This window comes from Peromyscus eremicus, chromosome 5 (assembly GCF_949786415.1).
Source record: "Peromyscus eremicus chromosome 5, PerEre_H2_v1, whole genome shotgun sequence".
NCBI lineage: Eukaryota > Metazoa > Chordata > Mammalia > Rodentia > Cricetidae > Peromyscus > Peromyscus eremicus.
Genome location: NC_081420.1, coordinates 25,104,808 through 25,125,699, shown reverse-complemented (window position 1 = coordinate 25,125,699; position 20,892 = coordinate 25,104,808). Strand labels below are relative to the sequence as shown.

The 20,892-nt window shown below is 42.9% G+C and overlaps 1 protein-coding gene and 1 long non-coding RNA gene across 2 annotated transcripts in view; both read right to left on the bottom strand.

The window, feature by feature from the left end:
• Window positions 1–3,579, bottom strand: part of LOC131911202 (uncharacterized) — a 39,139-nt gene extending 35,560 nt beyond the window's left edge. Inside the window, exon 1 of the long non-coding RNA XR_009379296.1 lies at window positions 3,333–3,579. This is a non-coding gene — a long non-coding RNA (uncharacterized LOC131911202). The remainder of the gene's footprint in view (window positions 1–3,332) is intronic.
• Window positions 3,580–16,271: 12,692 nt separating this feature from the next.
• The window catches only part of Bloc1s5 (biogenesis of lysosomal organelles complex 1 subunit 5), a 48,012-nt gene continuing 43,391 nt past the window's right edge, over window positions 16,272–20,892 (bottom strand). Inside the window, exon 5 of the mRNA XM_059263146.1 lies at window positions 16,272–20,303. Within this exon, the coding sequence (XP_059119129.1) occupies window positions 20,124–20,303 (180 nt within the window). The 3' untranslated portion in view covers window positions 16,272–20,123. The remainder of the gene's footprint in view (window positions 20,304–20,892) is intronic.

The following is a 20,892-nucleotide window of genomic DNA, read 5'->3' as shown; positions in this document are numbered from 1 at the left end:
TGTCCCCAACCCTGTAGAAACTTTTAAAATATATAAGTCAAACAAAAATTAGGGAAATAAGCCTTCCTCCTATCACTTTAAGTATCTGGGTGACCAGCTGTTTTGAATCTTGTTTGTGCGACAAGCGAGATGCTGTGCCTGTGTGCAACTCTCACAGACCTGGGGTCCCTGGCTGAGTGGCCTCAGCATTCTGCAGCTGCTGCCTGTCAAAAAGGGTCTTGCAATTAAAACACTAGGAAAGAATGGGGCATTTGTCTGTACACGAGCTTGTAGACCTGCCTGGCCTGCTGACATCCTAACATAGAGACAGTGTGTGTGTGTGTGTGTGTGTGTGTGTGTGTGTGTGTGTGTGTGTGTGTGTGTTGGTTCGATGGGGTGGTGGGGTAAAGGCAGGAAGTGGGTATAAGTGATAGAGCTGAGAGGGAGATAAGGGGAAGTATCAGGGGAAAAGTGATCAGAATATATTGTATACTCGTATGATGTTGTCAGATGACAAAATCAATCAAATTTAAAAACCAGAATAAAGCAGGGCCCATGGTTCATTTGGTTGTCTCACGGACCTCCACTCAGATTAAGTCAGAGCCTTGTTACAAGAATCCAGTACAAGTCAGAGTGAAGCAAGGTGAGTGGGATTTTAAGGAGAAACGAGGGGAGCACATACCTTGGGCGGTGAGGGGGTTGGGAAGAAGTGAGAGAGCAGGAGAGAGGGACTTCAGCGTCTTCACAAGGGGGATACATAAGAGCTGCTGCTTTGTAAGTTACATCGTGCGAGGGTTGTGATGGACAACAAGGCTCGAAGATAAAGCAAAATTTTTAAATTAAGCACAAAACTATGTGTTGCTTTACTTGTCATGTTAAGGAATTCCTTGGGGCTAGAGAGAAGGCTCCGTGGTTCAAAGTGCTTGCTGTTCTTCCAGAGGACCTGAGTTCAGGTCCCAGCACCCATGTTGGGTGGCTCACAATCACCTGGAGCTCCACCTCCAGGGGTTTGGATACCCTATTCTGGTTTCCACTTGTGCCAGCACACATGTGGCATTGACTTATGGGGACACACAAAAGCACACACACACACACACACACACACACACACACACTCACTCACTCACTGGGTTTAGGGAGGAATGAGATATGCTCATACTGTAACACTCAATTCCACAAGCATCCTGACCATGAGCAAGCAGTAGTTTTTCTTGTTCTTGTTTGAGATGTCTTAGCAGACAGCAGGGAATCCGTAGGTAATCTTGGTTATATCCGCTGGGTTGAAGTTTCTGACACTGAGCCAGACTTCTCCCTCATGTCCCTTAATTTTTCCCTTCCTATCCTGCCTCAGTTGGACCCTTGGTTATCTTGGGGTTGTCCACATGCAGCAGACTTTAGTTCGTCCAATTTGTCTTGCTCGTGTGGACACAGCACACTCTTCTCTATGTGAATGACTTGCTCTGATGGAAGCCCGTTTGCCACATTCTGCTCTCGCTTTTCCAACCGAAGACAGAAGTGCATGGGTGCAGTGCCCCAGGGCTTACAGCCAAAGCTGCCATAGGAGCAGTGGGAAGTTGGCAAGCACTGTTTGTGTCCTCTGTCTGTCTCCTATCGGACAGAAGCTACCAGTTAAAGCCGAAGAGGAAACGTGAGAAAACCAGCGTGGACCATTTCCTGAGTATCTATTCAGTCTTAGAAGGCTAGGGTCTGTTTGCATGGCCCTGACAACTCAGCAGTGGAAAAACTGAAGCCCATTATTCTGCTTTGGAAGTGCTCTTCCCAAGTGGCTGGGAGCCCCTCAGCAGGAGGCTGTCTCCTGCCCTGCGGTGCCAGGCTCAGAACAGAAGGGCCATGGCTCTGGTGCAGAAGGGCGTTGGAGCTCCATGGCCCTCCTGGCCTGCAGTCCTTCCCTTGGCCACAGACAGCACCCACTGATTCAGAAGAAGGGCTGCTAGCTCTTCAAGGCAGGCCTAGCTAATCATGTAATGTTATCCTGGGGTGTTGGGAGAAGTCAGAGGGGAGCAATTCCCTCCTTGGCCTGAGTGATCAGCTTGCATCCTGCCCCATCAGACTTCATTGCCCTTATCTTTTCCTGCTTAACTATGAAGGTCACAGTGACCAGACTTCCAAGAAAAAAAAAAAGAAAGAAAATCCAGCCACAATATTTGACTCCATGGCTGCCCATGGTGGCAACTTCTTCAGACTAGCTGCATGCTGTGAGAAAAGCCATTTCTTCTCATTTGTTCACACCCAGTTCTCACATTAGAGAAAGGAAGACAAAGGGAAGAGCTGTGCATTCTTTCACTGTCTCATGTCAGCAGGGAAATTTAACCTAAATACTGGTATGATGGCATTCATTGTCCTCACTTCCTAGCTTATTAACACAGTGCATTCTAATAATACATCCTAAATGTTTATTATATATTGATTCTGTCCCTAAACCATACAAAGTGTGCATGTCACCAAAGAAATGTCCTGTGGTTGGGGACATAGCACAGTGGTAGCATATGCTTAATGAGCCCCAGGATCAAATTTCAGTCCTCTGAGCCCCTCAAACAAAAAAGTATGTTCTGATCCAGAATCTCTCACCCAGTCTATTATGACCTCAACCTCACCTAGATAAATCCTGAAGTCGAATGAAGAAACATATCTACGACAAACAGACAAAAAGAGTTACATGGTTAGTTTTTCAGTTAGCCAGTGTGAATCCACTTTATGTATGTGTTTTAGGGGTGGAGGTGGGATAAGAAATCTACAGACTGTGCCAGATTCCCAGAATGGTATATAACTTCTGTAAAAAACAAAACAAACAAAAAAAACCAACCAAACAAAAAAACCCAAGAAATGGTAGCCTGGATGATAAAGCAAGAGATGAAATTTCAACTGCATAAAAATCCAAATACCTAATTTTAACCTTAATTTAGGTAAACTAAATGACACTGTAAACTTAAATTATTACTATGTAAATAACAATATGGCTGCAGATTAGTTATGTCCGTTTCTCTCTTGTTACCTTGTGTTCTAAGCCAGTCTCATGACAGAGCTCAGGCTGACCAATACCCCCTCATCTGTTAAATGCTGGGATTAGGATTACTGGCATGTGGAACACCTCACTTGATTCTCAGAGTTTGGGTTACAAGGTTTCCAGAACAAAACTGGTGATTCGCTTTGGTTTTTCCAAAGTTGGACTATGTAAGTACAGCTAACCACCCCCCCCCCCCCAAAAAAAAGAAAAGAGCTACCATGGGTGTCATCGTTTCTTAAAATTATTTTAGTGTAAGAGGCAGGAAAGCTAAATCTGGGAGGAAAAGGCAGTTCTTTGAATTGGGTCAGTGTAACTTTGTTAAACTCACTGTATTGACTCCTCACAGCCCCGTCCAGCCTGAGACTACGGGGGACTGGGCAGAGGACCACACACTGCCCCTCAGGAAGCTTCTGAGCTCCAGCCTTTGCTGCCCCGTTGCTATGGGTGCACTGCGGGGTTCTGAGGAAGGAGCTCTGGGGCCTGGAGTCCTAGCTGATGGACTTGACTCTTCTTTGAAGCTCGTTTGTCAACATCAGATGAGGGCAATAGCAGGGGTCCCACTGTCTTAGTTTGGGTTTCTATTGCTGTGAAGAGACACCATGACCACAGCAACTCTTAGGAAAACATTTAATTGGGGTGGCTTACGTTTTCAGAGGTTTAGTCCATTATCATCGTGGTAGGACGTGGCAGCATGCAGGCAGACATGGTGCTGGCTACATCTTGATATGCAGGCAACAGGAAGTGGTCTGGGACACTGGGCATGGCTTGAGCATATATGAGACCTCAAACCCGCCTCCCCAGTGACACACTTCCCCCAACAAGACCACACCTATTCCAACAAGGCCACACCTCCTAATATTGCCAGTCCCTTTGGGGGCCATTTTCCTCCAAACCACCACACCCACCCACTTCATAGGAGTTCAAAGGAACTAAGTGAGCAAGTTCTGTGACCAGTGAGTGAGGGGCCGAGTGCTAATGGACATTTATTAAGCCTCATGAAGCACCAGATACTGGTCACCAAGTGGGGAAACTGAGGCTTACAGAAGCTAAAGTAACAGGCTAAATTTACAGAGCCAGGGCAGGGCAAGAGTATAACTGGGTGCTTTGATTAGTTCCAATTTCATAATTTTAATCACTATCTCCATTTTCCGAATGAATAATACAACATTTACTAAGATTGTTGAAATAACTGTGTTTTAAATTCCAGCTACTGGTCAAACATACACTAATGATTCAGTTTGACAGGCTTGAGCTCTTCTGGTGTGTTATCAGGGCCTTTACAGGTTTGGCCTTGTTGTTGTTGGTATTTTACTCTTTGAGGGGGCCCTCGATCCAGCTTCCAAATAAATACACACAGAGGCTTATTCTTAATTATGAATGCCCAGCCTTAACTCGGCTTCTTTCTTGCCAGCTTTCCTTAACTTATCCTGACTACCTTTTTCCTCCGGGCTTTTTCCATTCTCTTATTTCTGTAAGTCTTACTCTTACTCCGTGACTTGCTGGTTGTGTAGCTGGGTGGCTAGCCCCTGGAGTCTTCCTCCTTCTCTGGCTGCTAGCTCTCTCTCCTCCCAGATTCTCCATCTATACATTCTTTCTGCCTGCCAGCCCCACCTATCCTTTCTCCTGTCTCACCATTGGCCAGTTCTTTATTAGACCATCAGGTGTTTTAGACAGGCACAGTAACACAGCTTCACAGAGTTAAACAAATGCAACATAAACAAAAGCAACACACCTTAAAATATTCTACTACATGGCTTCATAACAATTTGTTCAGGAACGAAGGTGCCACTTGCTGATTTGTGTTCAGATGCTAAGCAGCCTTTGTGGATAAAAACATGACCTGGCAGGTAAAAGCATAGTCTGTATTGTTCATTGTTCAGGCAATGGGCTGACTGTTCCTGCCAGAGTGGAAAGCTGTCACTGGGTGAAGTCGTGAAGAAAGGGGGTGGGGAGGTGGGAAACAGAATGAAATGTTAGATACATCTCAAAATACTGAGCTTCTGTACATGTGTTCGTAGAAAACTGCATGAGGTTTGCTGAGCCCGAACCACACCTTGGGGACTACAATGCTCCCTTCTCCTTTGCACTTTATCTAGAATAAAGTTTTAGTTAAGGCAGAGTTATTCTTAGCTAATTCAAGGTTGACTACAGTCCACCCAGGCAGCAGACTTTATCCCAGCATCTCTTATATCACCTACTGTGACACTTTCATCAGCCCCCTCCTGGAGCTTGGACCAGGATGCCTACTCTGAAGTCCCCTGCCTCACAACCCTACCATCTGCTTCATCCAGGTACCTTTTCTCATCTTCCCCAACCCAACTCCACTTTAGGTACAAAGGAGACTTCGTTCCTCCAGAGAAGGCCATATGCTTTACATATGTTCTTTACTCTCCGGCGAAGGGCATAGCCTGCTACGTCAGCCAGGAGGGAGTGCTGACTCATATATACATATGCGTGAGTCATATATAAAGACATATACAATCGCTAGTCCTGTGTGTGCATGCACAAATGCACATATGTATTTAGACTTCTTTTTATTTGGTACTGGGGATTGAACCCAGGACCTTATGGATACTATGTAAGAGCTCTACCATTGACCCATATCCCCAGATGATTTTACCTTTTATTTTGAGACAAGGCCTCATTAAGTTGCCCAAGCTGGCCTTTTGGGAAGAAACAAAGACCTATTTTAACCTAGAGATTTTTTCTCTCACAAAATCCAAAAGTTCAGAGTGTAGTTCTCAAGCTATTTATGTTTTAGCTCCTCATGGTTTCCTCAGTTGAAGGATCTCATAGGGTTGCATTCATATGTTATATCTCATTTATATTGGATGTTATTTTAAAAAGCACATGGAAATATCTAGATAAATGTTGACTGGCTTAGAGAGAAATGCCCCAGAATGCAACTGAAATTAGCTCTTGCTTTAGAAAAAACCCATTCCACTTTAACACTGCTTATAAATAGGTACATGATAAATCTGTTTACTCAGAAAGACTAAATTAAGAGTGAGGAGAACAACTCCTATTTATCTTGTTGCCTGAGTATAGCCTAGGATGTACCTTGTGTTGAAGGCTGACAGACTCTTGGTATTTACATTATAAACTACACTATTATATTTAGAATTTCTGCATTACTAAGAAAATAACATCTATACTAGAAAACACCTTTTTGCTTGGATACATATGGTAGCCTATTAAGGAGCTTTGATCAAGTGTGAAGGCACATGTCTTTAATCCTAGCATTTAAGGCCAGCCTGGTCTACACAGGGAGTTCCATCTGAGACCACAAAGCAAGACCCTGTCTCAAAAATTAAATTAAAGTTAAAAAAAAAAAAAACAACTAACCAACCAACCAACGAACAAATTGAACAGAGATGTAAGTGTTGATTATTCATAGCTGGTTCCCTCTGGGGCAAATGATATAGCCCAAAGTGGCAGCTATAATTTATAGAATTGGCAAATGATTATGTTAAGCCAATCCTAGGGGTAAGCTAAGGCACAAAAGCCAAAAGTGATTCCAATGGTACAACATATGCCAAACCATGAAGACATGGTTCATTCTTAAGTTCTTATGGCCAGGCTAAATGGAGAGACATCTTAAAGGTAGAAAACTTCAAATCAATTGTTGTTAGCATTCCACCACTATAATAAAATACAGGTCATCATTACTTTACAAAGAGAAAATGTTCATTGGACCAGTTTCTTTGGACCCATGGTGAAGTAGTCCATCACAGCAGGACCAACTGCTGTGGCAAAAGTGACACTCAAGGAGCAAAAAAGACCCAAAGTTGAGGTGACCAGAATCCCACAATTCCTTTAGAGGACAATATGCCCAGTGATCTAAGGGCCTCAGGCCAGCCCCCATCTCTAGAAGGCTCCATCACCTCCCAACTGTACCACCCTGGGGACCAAGCTTTCAGCACTGGGGCTTTGGAAGATGCTCATATAAACCATAAAATTACTTCCATGACTTACATATGGTTGATTTCTCAGAGAAAAAGACAGGGCATTTTAAACGCCAACTTTACACTGTACCTCTACATATTTCATCGGAGGAAAATGTCAGAGACGTTGATTCCAATGCATCAGAATGGAGAGGCACAGGTTGCTGATGGAGCTCCCAGGGAGGGAGCTTTATGGATGTGCTACCAAGTAGATGAGAAAACTCAGACCCTCCCTCCCTCCCTCCCTCCCTCCCACCCTCCCTCCCTCAGCAATGCCAGCGTCTTGGTTCTCTTCCTTCTGTTTAGGATCCTCCTCGGTGGCAGGTTGACACTCACACCCAGTATTCTACTTTGCATTGTATGCCAGGGGTGGAGGACGTGCCAACCCAAAGCCGAACGTTCAGATGAAGCTTGAACAGCAACCTCCTGGAAGTTTCCAACTCGCTTTGGAGCTGGCACCGTACTGAAAGCCAGCTGACGGTCTCCATCCTTTCCTAAAGACACAGAGAAGGAAACTCTGCGTCCCAGGTGAAACACGCATCCTGCCGGCTTCGCTTCTGGTGCGAGCTCCAGAAGCCAATGTCTTCCTATTAGCCGTCTCACTGCTGCTGCCACGGCACCATAGCTACCGTGGTGACACTGAGATCGTGTACTAAGTTACTCTCTCGCTGCTGTGACAACATCCCTGACAAAGGCGACTAAGGACAGCAGGGCTGATGTTGGCTCACAGCTGCAGGGTGTAGTCACCAACGGTAGAGGAAATGACGGTGACAGAAGCTTGAGGAGACAGCGGAGACAGCGGCACCAACCCGGCCACAGTCAGGAGGCAGAGTGAGGTGAAGGCTGCAGCTGTTTCTTTGCTGATTTTTATCCACTCCACCCCTTGGAATGGCGCCGCCCACATTTACGGTGGGTGTTTCCGCCTCAGTGAACTCAACCCAGGAACACTCACAGGTGCGTCCAGACTTCACCATTGAGACATGGTGATTCTCAATGCCATCGAGCTGACAGGTTTAACCATGGGAGACTGTGAAGGATCGTAAAGAGGATAGTTCTCATGGTGGCACACGGAGGCAGAGGCAGGCAAATCTCTGAGTTCCAGGCCAGCCTGGGCTACAGAGTTCCAGGATAGCCAGGGGTTACACAGAGAAACCTGTCTTGAAACAAACAAACCCCAAAATAAACAAACAAAAAACAGGGACACTTTTTAGTTCGAATTCAAGGTAAAGGAAGCCAAGAGGTTAAAAAACCTCTCACACGGCTACAAAACTTGTTTGACTGAAATAGATACCTATTCTTTGTTGAAAAGTGTTTTATTTTTTAAATCTGGAGCATTTGAAACAGAAGTCCTGAATTATCTTTAGAAAAAAAATGAAAACACTGTCATAGAATGAACACAATCCAATAAATTGCAAGTCATCTCTGGATGGCCCCCGGCCCTCATCTTACCGAATCCTGAATGCAGCTACCAGCACAACCAGAGGCCCTCTCCATCATGCCAAGTGGGTAGTGACTGGGGCTCTGGTGGCTGGATCCCGGGAGGTCAGGGGGACTGGAATGCCATGCCTTCATTCATAACACTGCCCCATGGAATTATTTTTTCCGGATTCCTGGGGAAGTTAAAGTATTTGAGGAGACTATGAAGAACTGTTGTTTCAGCCTGTTTTGTGAGTAGATAATTGCCTTCCAATTCCATTACTTCAGGAAGTGATGTGTGCAGCATTGTTCCGAATGGGGGAGGTGGTGTGTTTCGGCCAGACACACCAAACACGCCGAAACAAAGCACAGCCAGGAGCGAGGAGTAAGTCACCACACTGAACTCAGACTTGGGAATCTGGTCTGCAGATAAGACAGCCCCAGACAACCTGACCACATACCAACCCCATTATTTGGAAAGGCTGTTAAGTACAACTTGTTTTAGGAATGAGAAATTTCACCACATTACTAAATGTGATCATAAAAAACATTTGGTAAATGAAATTTTATCAAAATGGCTTTAGCAGAAACTTATTTGAAAGGCCAAACTTCTCATTTGGGTCTGAATCAAAAGCCAGCCTGGGAACTAGAAGCCAAACACACTTTGTCCTAGAAATACCTTTGATCCTATGGAATATATTAGCCGATCTTCCTGAAGTGTGACATCATTTGTGGCACCAGCTGTGTGGGTGCGCCATCTAAGGATTTAGAAAACTCGCCTTCCTTGGGCCTTCGTGTGTATTTTAAGAGTGCAGAAAGCAGTCTAATCCAACTGAACGCTCCAAGGGGAACTGTAACAGACTTCAATTTAAGAAGCTTTAACTTCTTATGGCTGTGACCTATCAACCTTTCAATAGTTATTACAAAGTAATTCCCAACGGGCACCGGGAACCTATGATAGTGATGGCAAAATGGTTACTGAGGGAACATAAATGTCACCCCTATGCTGTCAGCTCCCTCTAAACTCATCAGATGCATTAGCCCATCTAATCTTCAAACTTAGGATGACCGTATTGGTACTTCTGCCAACTCAAGTGTACAAATGAGGAAACTGAGGTTAAGTGACTTGTCTATGGTCACCACACAAAGGAAAAGAGCTGGGATTTGAACTCTCGCTCACGTGATTTCCTCTGCTTTATCACCTCTCATGGTTCTCAGACAGTTTTGACTTAATTCAGTTATGATAGTCAAATATTCTCCTAGCAAGAGCCATTAACTATGTTTTGTCAAGAAATGAGGAGCACTGAATTCTTTCTGGAGACTAATTTTTAATAGAATCAGTAGAGTTCTATTCCGACTCAACACACAGTTGCTATGGGGAAGTTCTGTCTTCTCTCAAGCAGTGGGCTTAGTGTTATTTAGCAAGTGATTTATCTGCTTCACTAAAGAAAGGGTTGCTTTTAAGTATCAATGCCTAGAACTATCACTCAACAGTTTATCTTTAAATGTTCTAATGTATTACCTTTCGATGCTTTTAAAAATCCATTACCAAATGGAGTCAGGCTATTGAGAAACGCCTCAATTCTTTCATATTATACTTAAAAATAGCAGGAGTGGCCGGGCGGTGGTGGTGCACGCCTTTAATCCCAGCACTCGGGAGGCAGAGCCAGGCGGATCTCTGTGAGTTCGAGGCCAGCCTGGGCTACCAAGTGAGTTCCAGGAGAGGCACCAAAGCTACACAGAGAAACCCTGTCTCGAAAAACCAAAAAAAAAAAAAAAAAAAAAAAAAAAAATAGCAGGAGTGAAGTTGTCCAGGTGAAAGGAATACTGGGTTACAGCATATTCTACCCATCCATTTACTCACCAATTTATTTGTCTACCTACTGACTCACCCATCCATCCACCCATCAACCTATGTGTTCATCCACCCATTAATCCACCCATCCATTTATCCACCCCTCATACACACATACCTGACATCCACCCACCCACTCACTCACCCAGCCAGCCAGCAACCCAATAATACAGAGTGGATCAGACAAACAGGCTTCTCATACAGCTTATATTTTAGTGGTCGAAAAATCAAATAAAAACAGGAGGACTAGGGGCCTGAGAAGGCCTCTCTAGGGAGGTAGCATTTGTACAAAGAGCCAATGAAATTGAGAGAGGGACTCCTTATAGAAGCTGGGGAGAAATCTGGGAGGCAAGAGCTTCCCTGGTGCAATCAACAATGTTGGAAGATGAAGAAAGTCAGCATGGTTAGATAAAACAAGCTTGAGGTGAAACAAGAAATGAGACAATCAGGACTTCAGAGTTTGGGTTTCATGGTGTGGGCTAAGTCACTGGAGTGTTTTCAGAAAGCAAATGGTGCCGGGCGGTGGTGGTGCACGCCTTTAATCCCAACACTCGGGAGGCAGAGGCAGGTGGATCTCTGTGAGTTCGAGGCCAGCCTGGACTACAGAGCTAGTCCAGGAGAGGCTCCAAAGCTACAGAGAAACCCTGCCTCGAAAAACCAAAAAAAAAAAAAAAAAAAAAAAAAACCAAAAAAAAAAAAAAAACAAACAAAAACAAAAAAAAGCAAATGGTAACCTCCACAAGATACAGCTGTTGTGTAAAAATGAACAGAGGGAGACAAGCAAGAAGCAAGGAATCTGGTTAAGAGGTGATGTCTTGGAATTGGGGGAGGGGAGCTGGTAAAGTGGTGGTTACAAAGCCAGGGCCAACTTAGCTAATACATGTGAACGTGGGAAGAGTGAAGAACCAAGCCAGACTCCCAGAGTGCTGCGGAAGTGGGACTGGGGGCTGTTCCCCACCTGGTGGCACCACTTCTGAGCGCAGCAGAAGTGAGCTAGGCCATCTGTGAGGTCAGATCTGGATGCACACACACCAACAAGCACAGGTAGCAAACGAAGCTGTCCGTGATTAGTGCACATGCTATGCGCACACTGCTCCGGAGCTGCATCTGTCTAGATAAGGAATCACTTTTCCAGTCACTTCTAAATGAATCTGCCCACAGACGGGGATTGTCTTGCATCAGTCACCCCTCTGAGTCCACAGAGTGAGCTTCCTGAGACACTTAAGAGCCTCATTACACACTATCAGGATAAGCAGACTACTGGAGTGGGAAGTGGTGCAAAGGGGGCTGCTTAGAGTCCACGTGTAGATTTAGTGACGGAAGCATGGCTAAAAAGGGCTTCTGACCCTGCATGGATGCTTCTCCCCGTTCCAATCTTATCTACCATTTATCAACATCAAGGAAGTTTATACATTGTTTGACTTTTCCAGGAGTATTTCCAGCTCACTCACCGCCCCCACAACCAATATTTAATCACTCTTTTCTTCCTAGGAGTAAAAAAATACCTAGAATAAGGCAATCCTTAAGTGCTTATTGGATTTCACAACCATCTTTTCATTAGCAAGATCCTCATGAATTCAAGTTTTACCTTTAGTGCAAATGATTCCCTAATCACAGGTCACCAAGATAGTTCTTACACAGAGTTTGCTTATTTTAATCATGTACTACACGTTTGATCCTGCTCATGGGAATGCTAAGTACTTTTTATTTTCTATTTTATTACAATATAGACTCAAATTCCTTAATGACAAAATTCAGTATTGCCTAGTTTTTTGTTTGTTTGTCTTTGTTTTGTAACTAAATCCTGATATAGCTCAACGCTCCAGTGAATACCGTGGGTCAAATTCTACTTTGGCTTCCATATTGGAGAGGAATAAAACATTAGCAATTAGCTTTCTAATTCCCATTTTTATATTCCACCAATTATATTTTTATGTCTCTGAATGATGCTTTAGACATTGTAATTCTTCCTTAATTTGAAAGAAAACATTACAAGTTTCTCAGAGACTGTGTAAGTCATTATGGATAATGGTCTTAATTCAGTTTTGATTACACAACCTGGAACCTTGTAATAAGTGTACTTTATTAAATTTAATATAAAGTCCACAAAATTAAGGTTTTTTTAACCTTTACTTTCTCCTCAACTACATAATAAAAGATATGAAGAAAATGAGAAATGAAATAGTTTTGAAAAACACTCCTAATCATCCATGTTATAGGTCAGTTCCTATATTTCTCTATCTTTATTCAACTATGTGAATACAAATTTATTACTTCTTATATGCTTTTGTCAACAGAAGGGAGGGAAATAAATCTTTTATCACAGTGACACCTGCTGGTCCTAGTGTATAAATTTTAGATTCTAAGTGGAAGACAGATTCTCTGGTGTCGAAATTGCTTAGAGGCTGAGCATGTTGTACATACCCACAGTTCCAGCATTTGGAGGGTGAAAGCAAATGATCAGACATTCAAGGCCATCCTTAGCTATGTAGCAAGCTCCAGGCCAGTTTGGGATACACTAGACTATGCCTCAAATAAAACTAAACACACAAGAAAACACCAATAGACATGCTAAGAGAGGTTGGGGTGGGGGGGACGACATGGCCACAAGACCCCAACCCTACATAAAAAACTACAGACAACGAAGCAATGTTCAGAGTGGGAGAAAGTCTTCTCCGGGAAGAGCACACCAACTGGCTATCCAAACCAAATGGTCATCCCCGAAAACATATACAAGCAATGTTATGCAGATTGAGCAGGTTGTATTTATATATTTAAGAATACACACACACACACACACACACACACACACACACACACACACACCCCAATAATTAAAGAAAAAGGCACCATGAATTTGAAAGAGAGTAAGAAGGGATATATGGGAGGAAGGAAACGGAAGGGAGAAATGATATAATTATAATCTTAAAATAATATAATTACCTAGTGAAAAAATCTTTTAACAAAATCTAAACATTGTTTTCTACTTTAATAATTTATTTGCTATCCACTGAATTTTTAAAACTTTAATATAACCATATAAGCTACCATGTAAATAGCATGGGAATTTCTAAATCTTATAACAATGATCTCACTGTAACCAGATGAGCCATCTTCTTTAAAATCACCCACTCTGAAAAAGCTGCATAGGTACTTCAGATGACATCAAGTTTTTAAAATGTGAATTTTGTGGTTTTTCTTTTCAAATTCTCTACAAATTTTACTTTAAGGAAAAAATGATTAAACCTTACCATCTGTAGAATATTTCCTCAAGAATTTAATGTTGGAGGCTGGGAATGTAGTTCAGTGGTAGTGATTGCCTAGCGTGTGTGAGGTCCTAGGTTAGATTACCTAGCACAATGAAAACAAAAATGAAGTTAATGTTAGCAATGTGAGGAAGTTCATCAAATGTGAGTGGGATCCATGTGAAGAACACTGAAGCCCAAAGTCACACACACTGACTTCCTTCCTAGTGAAACTTCAGTTCTACATGGTGGGAACATTTGCCCTGGTGGTTGACGACCATTCACGGCTGATCCCCCTGAATGCTTTCTTGTTAAATTGAAGAGATAGGAGGTAGCAGCAGGGAGTGATGCAAAGCACAGATCCCCGTTCTCTGATTCTTTTTTACACCTTTATTTATTTACTTGGTGCATGTGTGCATGTGCTACAGAGGACATGTGGAGGTCAGAGACAACCTGTGAAAGCTGGGTTCTCTCCTTCCATCATGTGGATCCTGGGTATTGATCTTAGATGCTCAGGCAGGGTGCCAAGCACCTTCACCAATAAGCCGTATCTCCAGCCCTTTTCCCTTCAATTTAAAATGGACGACACTGTTCTCGTTGGCTGTAGAGGGGACCTGCTGGCCATAGGGACCATGCATTCCAAAGAGGAATCCCCCACACCTGTCAGTAAACGTGGTGCCATCTGATGAAGGGACTGCCTGTGCTTGGTGACTCTGAATCATGCACGGATCTTTAATAACCGTCTCCTAACCAAGGTGATACTCACCCCCACATATGTTTTGATGTATGCACGAGGATGACAAAACTGGGCTTACTAACATATTCATCACCTTCTATGACATCCTATCCTGAGTCCCAGCTCACAATCCAGTGAATGGTCAAATAATAGGATCCATCTTTAATGCTGTAGAGCGTTCTAGAAAAGCCAAACTTCACATATATTGCATGAAAGCTATGTAATTATGAAGAAAAAGTTGGGATGCAAAACAGATTTTTATGATATAACTTACAGAACTTTAAAAAAAAGCATAAAATAGTCTACCTGACATAGTATTTGTTCTTAGCTCAGAAGCAAGTAAGTTGTTTTTTCCTTAAAAGAACGAATACTTCCTAGTTATGTGGATGAAATGAGATTAAATTACATATAAGGCACTGAAAAGTCATCTACACTGTTCTACAAATCAATTATTGTTTCTCTTTACCTTGAGTTGGTTTTGACTATTTCATAGACTACCTGAACCTTGAGTTGTAATGAGGACAGGATGCCAGTATACAGTGTACTGATGGACTTATTGCCCCATGTAAAGTGACACATTAGATATGTGAAGCTTTTTCCTGTTTCTGGACACAAGTGCACACATCCGAATTCTGCTTCACTGTCGTCACAGCAGCTCCGGAGAAGCACTGTTCTTAGCTGAGCCCTAGAACGAGGGACAACAGGCAGAAAGTGATGTACTTCTTCCACCCACTTCACCGCCAGACTTTGAGCTACATCAAGTCGATCAACTGTCGACACCCAGGAGACAGCTACAAAGTCTTTTTAAGGTGTGCCTAGTGTGCTTAGTGTTAAATGTTATCTTGCCACAACCAGAATCAACCGAGAGGCTCGCTGAGAAGCAGTATAGACCAGGTTTGCCTGAGTGTGTCTGTGGGGTTCTGTAGCTGGGCCCTGAATTACAGGAGTGAAGAAATCAAGCAGGCAGTGGGGCTGCATTCCTCTCTCTCTGCTCTTGTGGACACGATGTGACTGGCTCCTTGAGTTCCTGCTTTGACTTCCTCAAAATGATGGGCTGTAGTCTGGAACTGTGAGCCGAAACAAACCCTTACCCCCCAAGTCATTTGGTAAGTGTTTCATCACAGCAACAGAACACAGCTAGAACACAGAGGATTAAGACTAAACTACTAGAAAATCCATGTTAGGAATGATAGTTTCAGAGACTGAAGTTGGAGTTCAGTTGGTCCAATGCTTGCCTAGCACGTAGCATGTAGGAATACTAGAATAAAGCCCTGGGCTCCCCAGCATCTCATAAAGGGAGCATGGTGGCATACACCTGTAACCTTGGCATCTAGGAGGTGAAGGCAAAAGGATCATAAGTTCAAGGCTACCCTTGGCTACACAATGAGTTCCAGGCCAGCCTGGGCTATAGGAGACCTTGTCTCAGAAACAAAACAAAACCCCCAAATCAAACTAACAAGCAAACAAAACAAACAAAAGGTTCATCTATTCTGGAAGAATTAATACGTAAAGTATTTTTCTGGTAAAGTTAGATATAGACTTACCCCCTCTACCTCCATGTCTATGGGAGTAGCCTGGGGCATTTCACCCACAATAAAGCCCTAAAAATCAAAGGCATCTAAGATCAGGTATTCAGGCAAGTTATGCAGGTTTAAAAAAAATGGCTTTACAAATCATATTCCTTATTTTGTATGCATGCGTGTATATGTGTGTGGCTATCAGTGTGTGTGTGTGTGTGTGTGCGTGTGCATGTGCGTGTGTGTGTGTGTGTGTGTGCAGGTCAGAGGACAACTTGCAGGAGTTGGTTCTCCCCCTCTACCATGTGGTTCCTGGGGACTGAACTCAGGTCAACGGCCTTGGCATCCTGATGCTGAGCCATTTCACCAACCCATTATGGAGACTTAGAATAAGACCATTGTACTCATTTTGACTTTCATTAACTTATGAATAGCAAACAAAATACAGTAGAAATAGATACAATCAAATCTGTTCATGAATAAGAAGCAAAAATAATAGAAAATACTTGGCACAAACATCAAAAGAAACAAACATTCTTTTTGTAGGAAACTTTAATGTGGCAAAATGGCCACATACTTCCTTAGCCGTCTCCATACACAGAGATCTCTCTGGCTACGGAATACCCCCCAAAATGCTACAAGAAATGATTTAAGCTGTATTCTTTTTTTCATAGCTGAGTTCACGGGAAGTTAATGAAAACAAATGAAGCCGATTTGGAAGACAACACAATTCTCCAGGGTAACTTAGCTCTGGTACTGGAACTGCCCTGGAGGTGTCTCCTTCCTTCTGGCTGGAAGGGTCTGGGTTTCAAGCAGCCGTGTCTACACGAGTGACAAGAATAAAAGGCAGGGATGGTGGCAGTCTACGCTGGTTGTCACAGGGTGGGTGGCTCAACCATAGGAAACCACTCTTCTCAGACCCAGAAGCCACGGTGTCCAAGATGGAGATGCTCAAACACTTGTGGTGAGGCCCCTCTTTCTGGCTGTCAGATCGCCAGCCTCGCTTCTTGCTAGACCCTCAGATAACCTTTTCCCTGTGCTCAAGGGGTGAGAGAAAGCAAAACAAGAACCATGCTCTGGTGTCTCTTTCTCTTCTCATCCAGACTTTAGTCTTTTTCTTTCCTTTTGCTACAAAATGATCAAATTTTCATGCCAGGGCTGTGGAAGGGCAGCTGCAGGCTACCGTGGGTATTGGAGGCTCAAATCTCTCTTCTATGCCTGGGATGCCCAGGCACTAATCAACGTGGCAATGAGAGGCAACAGATCTTGCTCCTTTGTAGGACAGGTCAGAACTTACAACCTGGGTTATACACAGGGATAAAGGGGATGTGGTCCAGGGTTTGCAGTGTTTTGAGGGAGAAATCGGTGGTGCTGGGAAAGCAGAATGCCTAACCATCACTAAAGGGGAGGATCTTGAAAGTGACCAAGGAAGGACAAAGGAGTGCTGGTCACACAGACAGGTGTCACTTCAGAGGCCAGGTGCCATTTCAGAAGCAACAAGGCTAAGACAGGGAGAACGAAAATAACCATCCCCTGCAAATGCACCCTGACAGCTTTCCAGGGAAATAAAACCCAAGTCTGAGCAAACAGCACACAAAACTGCTCAGGGAGTCAAACAAGAGGGAACTAAAAGTCTAGATTTGTAAGTTGAGGGAGGAAATCAGACATTGTTCAAAAGCTCTCATGTTTAACAGGGGGAAGAACAGGAAATTTAGGTTTTGTCTACTAATGCATGCTAAATTTTCTGGTGAGCATGAAATGAATATTCAACCTCGAAACTAGTATAAGAGAAGTACATGGAAAAACATTCTATCCAAAAGAAGGCAAGAAAACGAAGGCTGTGAAAAAGCAGGAAAGGGGCCAAACACACGACAAAATGTAAGGCTGAGCTTGATCCCCAGAATCCATACGGCAGAAGGGAGAATGGACGCCCACAAATTATCCTCTGATCTCCACACATGTGGTGGTCTGTCTTCCCCCAATAAATAAATGCTAAAAGTTTATAATGATCTAAGCAAATCCTAATATATCAGTAGTTTTAAGAAGTATAAGTGGATTACACTTTCTAACTAAAAATAACCAGGAAAAAAAACCTCTAATTTTTGAAACACATCTAGTTGGGGCTAAATGTACTTAGCAACAGTGCCCCAAAAACACATAAAACAAAAATTAACAGTTAGTCTTAGGGATAAAATAGTAAACCCAGCAGAAAAGGAAATTCTAACATAATGCAGAATCTGAAAGATCATGTAGACACCCAGCCGGAAGTGTACATTTTCTATACACTATGAAACAGTTGTGAAACTGTCCATGCCTACACTACAAAGCAAACTCTAACAAATCTGAACAATTCAATCATATACGTACCTATTCTCTGACTAGACTTCAACTATGGGAGGAATCAATAATAAAAATAGAATTTAAAATTCATATATGTTAGGAAACAAAAAAGAAAATGTCACATATCAAGGAGAAATCAATTACAACCAGAAAATACACTCAAACCAACATTTCCTAATAGTTCAAAATTATAAGTTATTATTTCATTTGATTGTTAGAATCGTGTGAGCCACACATAACCCATAGTATCTCTGTTCAACATAGAACAAATGCCAATTATGCATTTGAATATTTTAAGAATAGGTAACAAAGATGATCTGGAAAGGAAGGAAAGGAGAAGTGTTCACCACTGAACAGGACAGCAGGAAAGCAAACCAACCGACCCTTTTAGAAATTTAACAGTGCTACAGAAAACTGAGTGCATTAATATGGAAAGCTTAGAAACTGCCCTGGTCTGCACTCCTTAGAAAGATTTATGTTATACACAAATTTAGGAGGTAAAGTATTTGTTTGTAATGCACACAAAACACCAGAAATCTTTGCTGTGCTATGTGTCCAGTGACCACAGTACACATGTCCACTGGCACCCAGAATTCTGATTTGGTCACAGCAGCTATTAATAGTGTGGTGGTCACTAATGACATTCCAAAAAGTGCCTATGCTACAAAGAGGATTTTTACTTGTGGCCCCCTCCCTTTCCTTTTCACGTGTGGGATATTTTTGGAAATTTTTTTCCATCCACTGAAAGAGAGAGAATTAAGAAAATTCTAGCATGCTTCTGTGTCAGCAAGTGCTCTTGCAGTCCAGGGAGCAGAGGATGATTGATGAACCTGTCAGGCCTACAGTAGCAGACAGAGAAAGTTGGCACAAGTTCAGTGTTACTGAAAGAAATCTCAAATACTTATTTCATCTCTTCTATTAGCTTTAATCACATTTCAACATGAGCTAAGAATGAAGCTTTCACAGTCGGCCATACATTTACACAGGCAAGCATTGTCAATTTTCTGCAGTGAGAACATGGAGATATCCTGAGAGAGTGAGGTATTTTTTCTTACCTTTCTTGACTGAAGAGCAACAGAAAATACTAGAAAGACTCATCTGCACCTCATACCCACTGGCTATGCAGCTCCTCAAATGACTGCATGCACTTCTGTTCAATTTATAGCAATGAAGTTCAACATGGTTCTTCAGTTAGATTAAGTGCAAGAGTGGAAAGATCACAGTGGTGATGAACAGTGGTGTTCCATACGGACACAACTGCTGGAGAACAGACATTAGTACCTCTAACACAGATCACCTGCTGTGTGGGTGAACAGTCCTTGTCTGCCCAGAGCCAGTCCGACACAGTTCTGTAGGGACTCCGTGGCGGACTCTGCTGAGCAGCTGAAGCATGCACAGATGCTGATCTTTAAAGAGCCTACCCTAAGCAAAATGGACCTAAAGGTGGAGGAAGTACTATCTATGGGCAAGATGATGGTCCTTGGAGATGCTAATGTGAAAATATATTTGGGTGGAAATTTTCTCCTAAGCACAGTTTACAAGATGAAAATATTAAATGCTACAAGGCCACCAATCATGTATGTCTTGTCACCCAGTGAAATACACGGTATTGTGTTGTACTGCAAAATACGGTATCTCCAAGCACGTTGTTCAAAGGCCACCATGGCATCTGTCACAGGAAAAGCTAGTGACCCTTCCTTAGGGAAGCTGTGACAGGCAGCTGCACACTTGCCATTTAATCCACAATGAGAAACCATTTACCCTTGGTGAAAATGAAGCGGATTCTTGAAGAAATGGACACACAGCAATCTAAGCTAATCACTGAAAAGAAGACCACATTTGATTAGTAATACATTTGTCCCATGTTCACTCTTCTCCTTCAAAAGATGACGTTTAGGCATGTAAGCACTCTTCTTCCACTGGACATTTATCTGGCTCCAGAAGCTTCTCTCTTCAGACCTAAGAGTGCCACTGAGTATATTTCTAAACTTGAAGAAGAGACTACGTGGTTGGTGGGAAGATTTGGGGGAAAGTTTCTCATTCATCTGTCCCTGTAGGTCAAATTCTTAGAAGGTGGAAAACTTTGCTAGGTCCTTCTCCATTGCGGCATATTGCTCCTTGAGCCTTTCCATGGCTCTTCTGTGCTCGTCATCCACTTCAGCTCGGCGCTGCGGCTGTTCTTTCATGAACTCCTCCCACTGGACCAGACGCCCCTTCTCACTGGCTGTCAAGTGGTCATTAATCACCTGAGGAAAGAAAGCACGAAAGCCACACAGCATCTTTCAGACATATGTAGCTACACAACAGAACATTATCAACTGACAGTTATTGTAACAACCAGCCGATAGGACAGTGCTAAAAGTGCTTGACTGTTTCAATAGCCATTAAGAACATTATACATGAGGTCTGTAACCACAACATTTGGGAGGCTAAGGCTGGAGGGTCACTGTGAGTTCAAGACCAGCTTGGGGTACAGTGACTTGCCTCATAAATAAATGAATGAATAAATAAATGCATGATATAGAAACATTTAAAACTGTTCTTACTATAAGTGAACATGGATACTCACATTTCTACAGTCTCTAAAATACTCAGTGTCTTTATGGTGCCAGTAATCTGAAGTAGCACCAGGGTCTGAACCAGAGCCTGGAGATCACTGGGACAGTTCTCTGCCACCAGCGCCTTTAGGGCTTCTAGTGCCATTAAATGACAAAAAAATCAAGTCAGCTTCACACTTTCATTTCTCTCAAATTTCTCAAACTACAGGCAGACAGGTTTTTTGCTTTGGTTTTTGGTTTTTCAAGACAGGGTTTCTCTGTGTAACAGCTCTGGCTG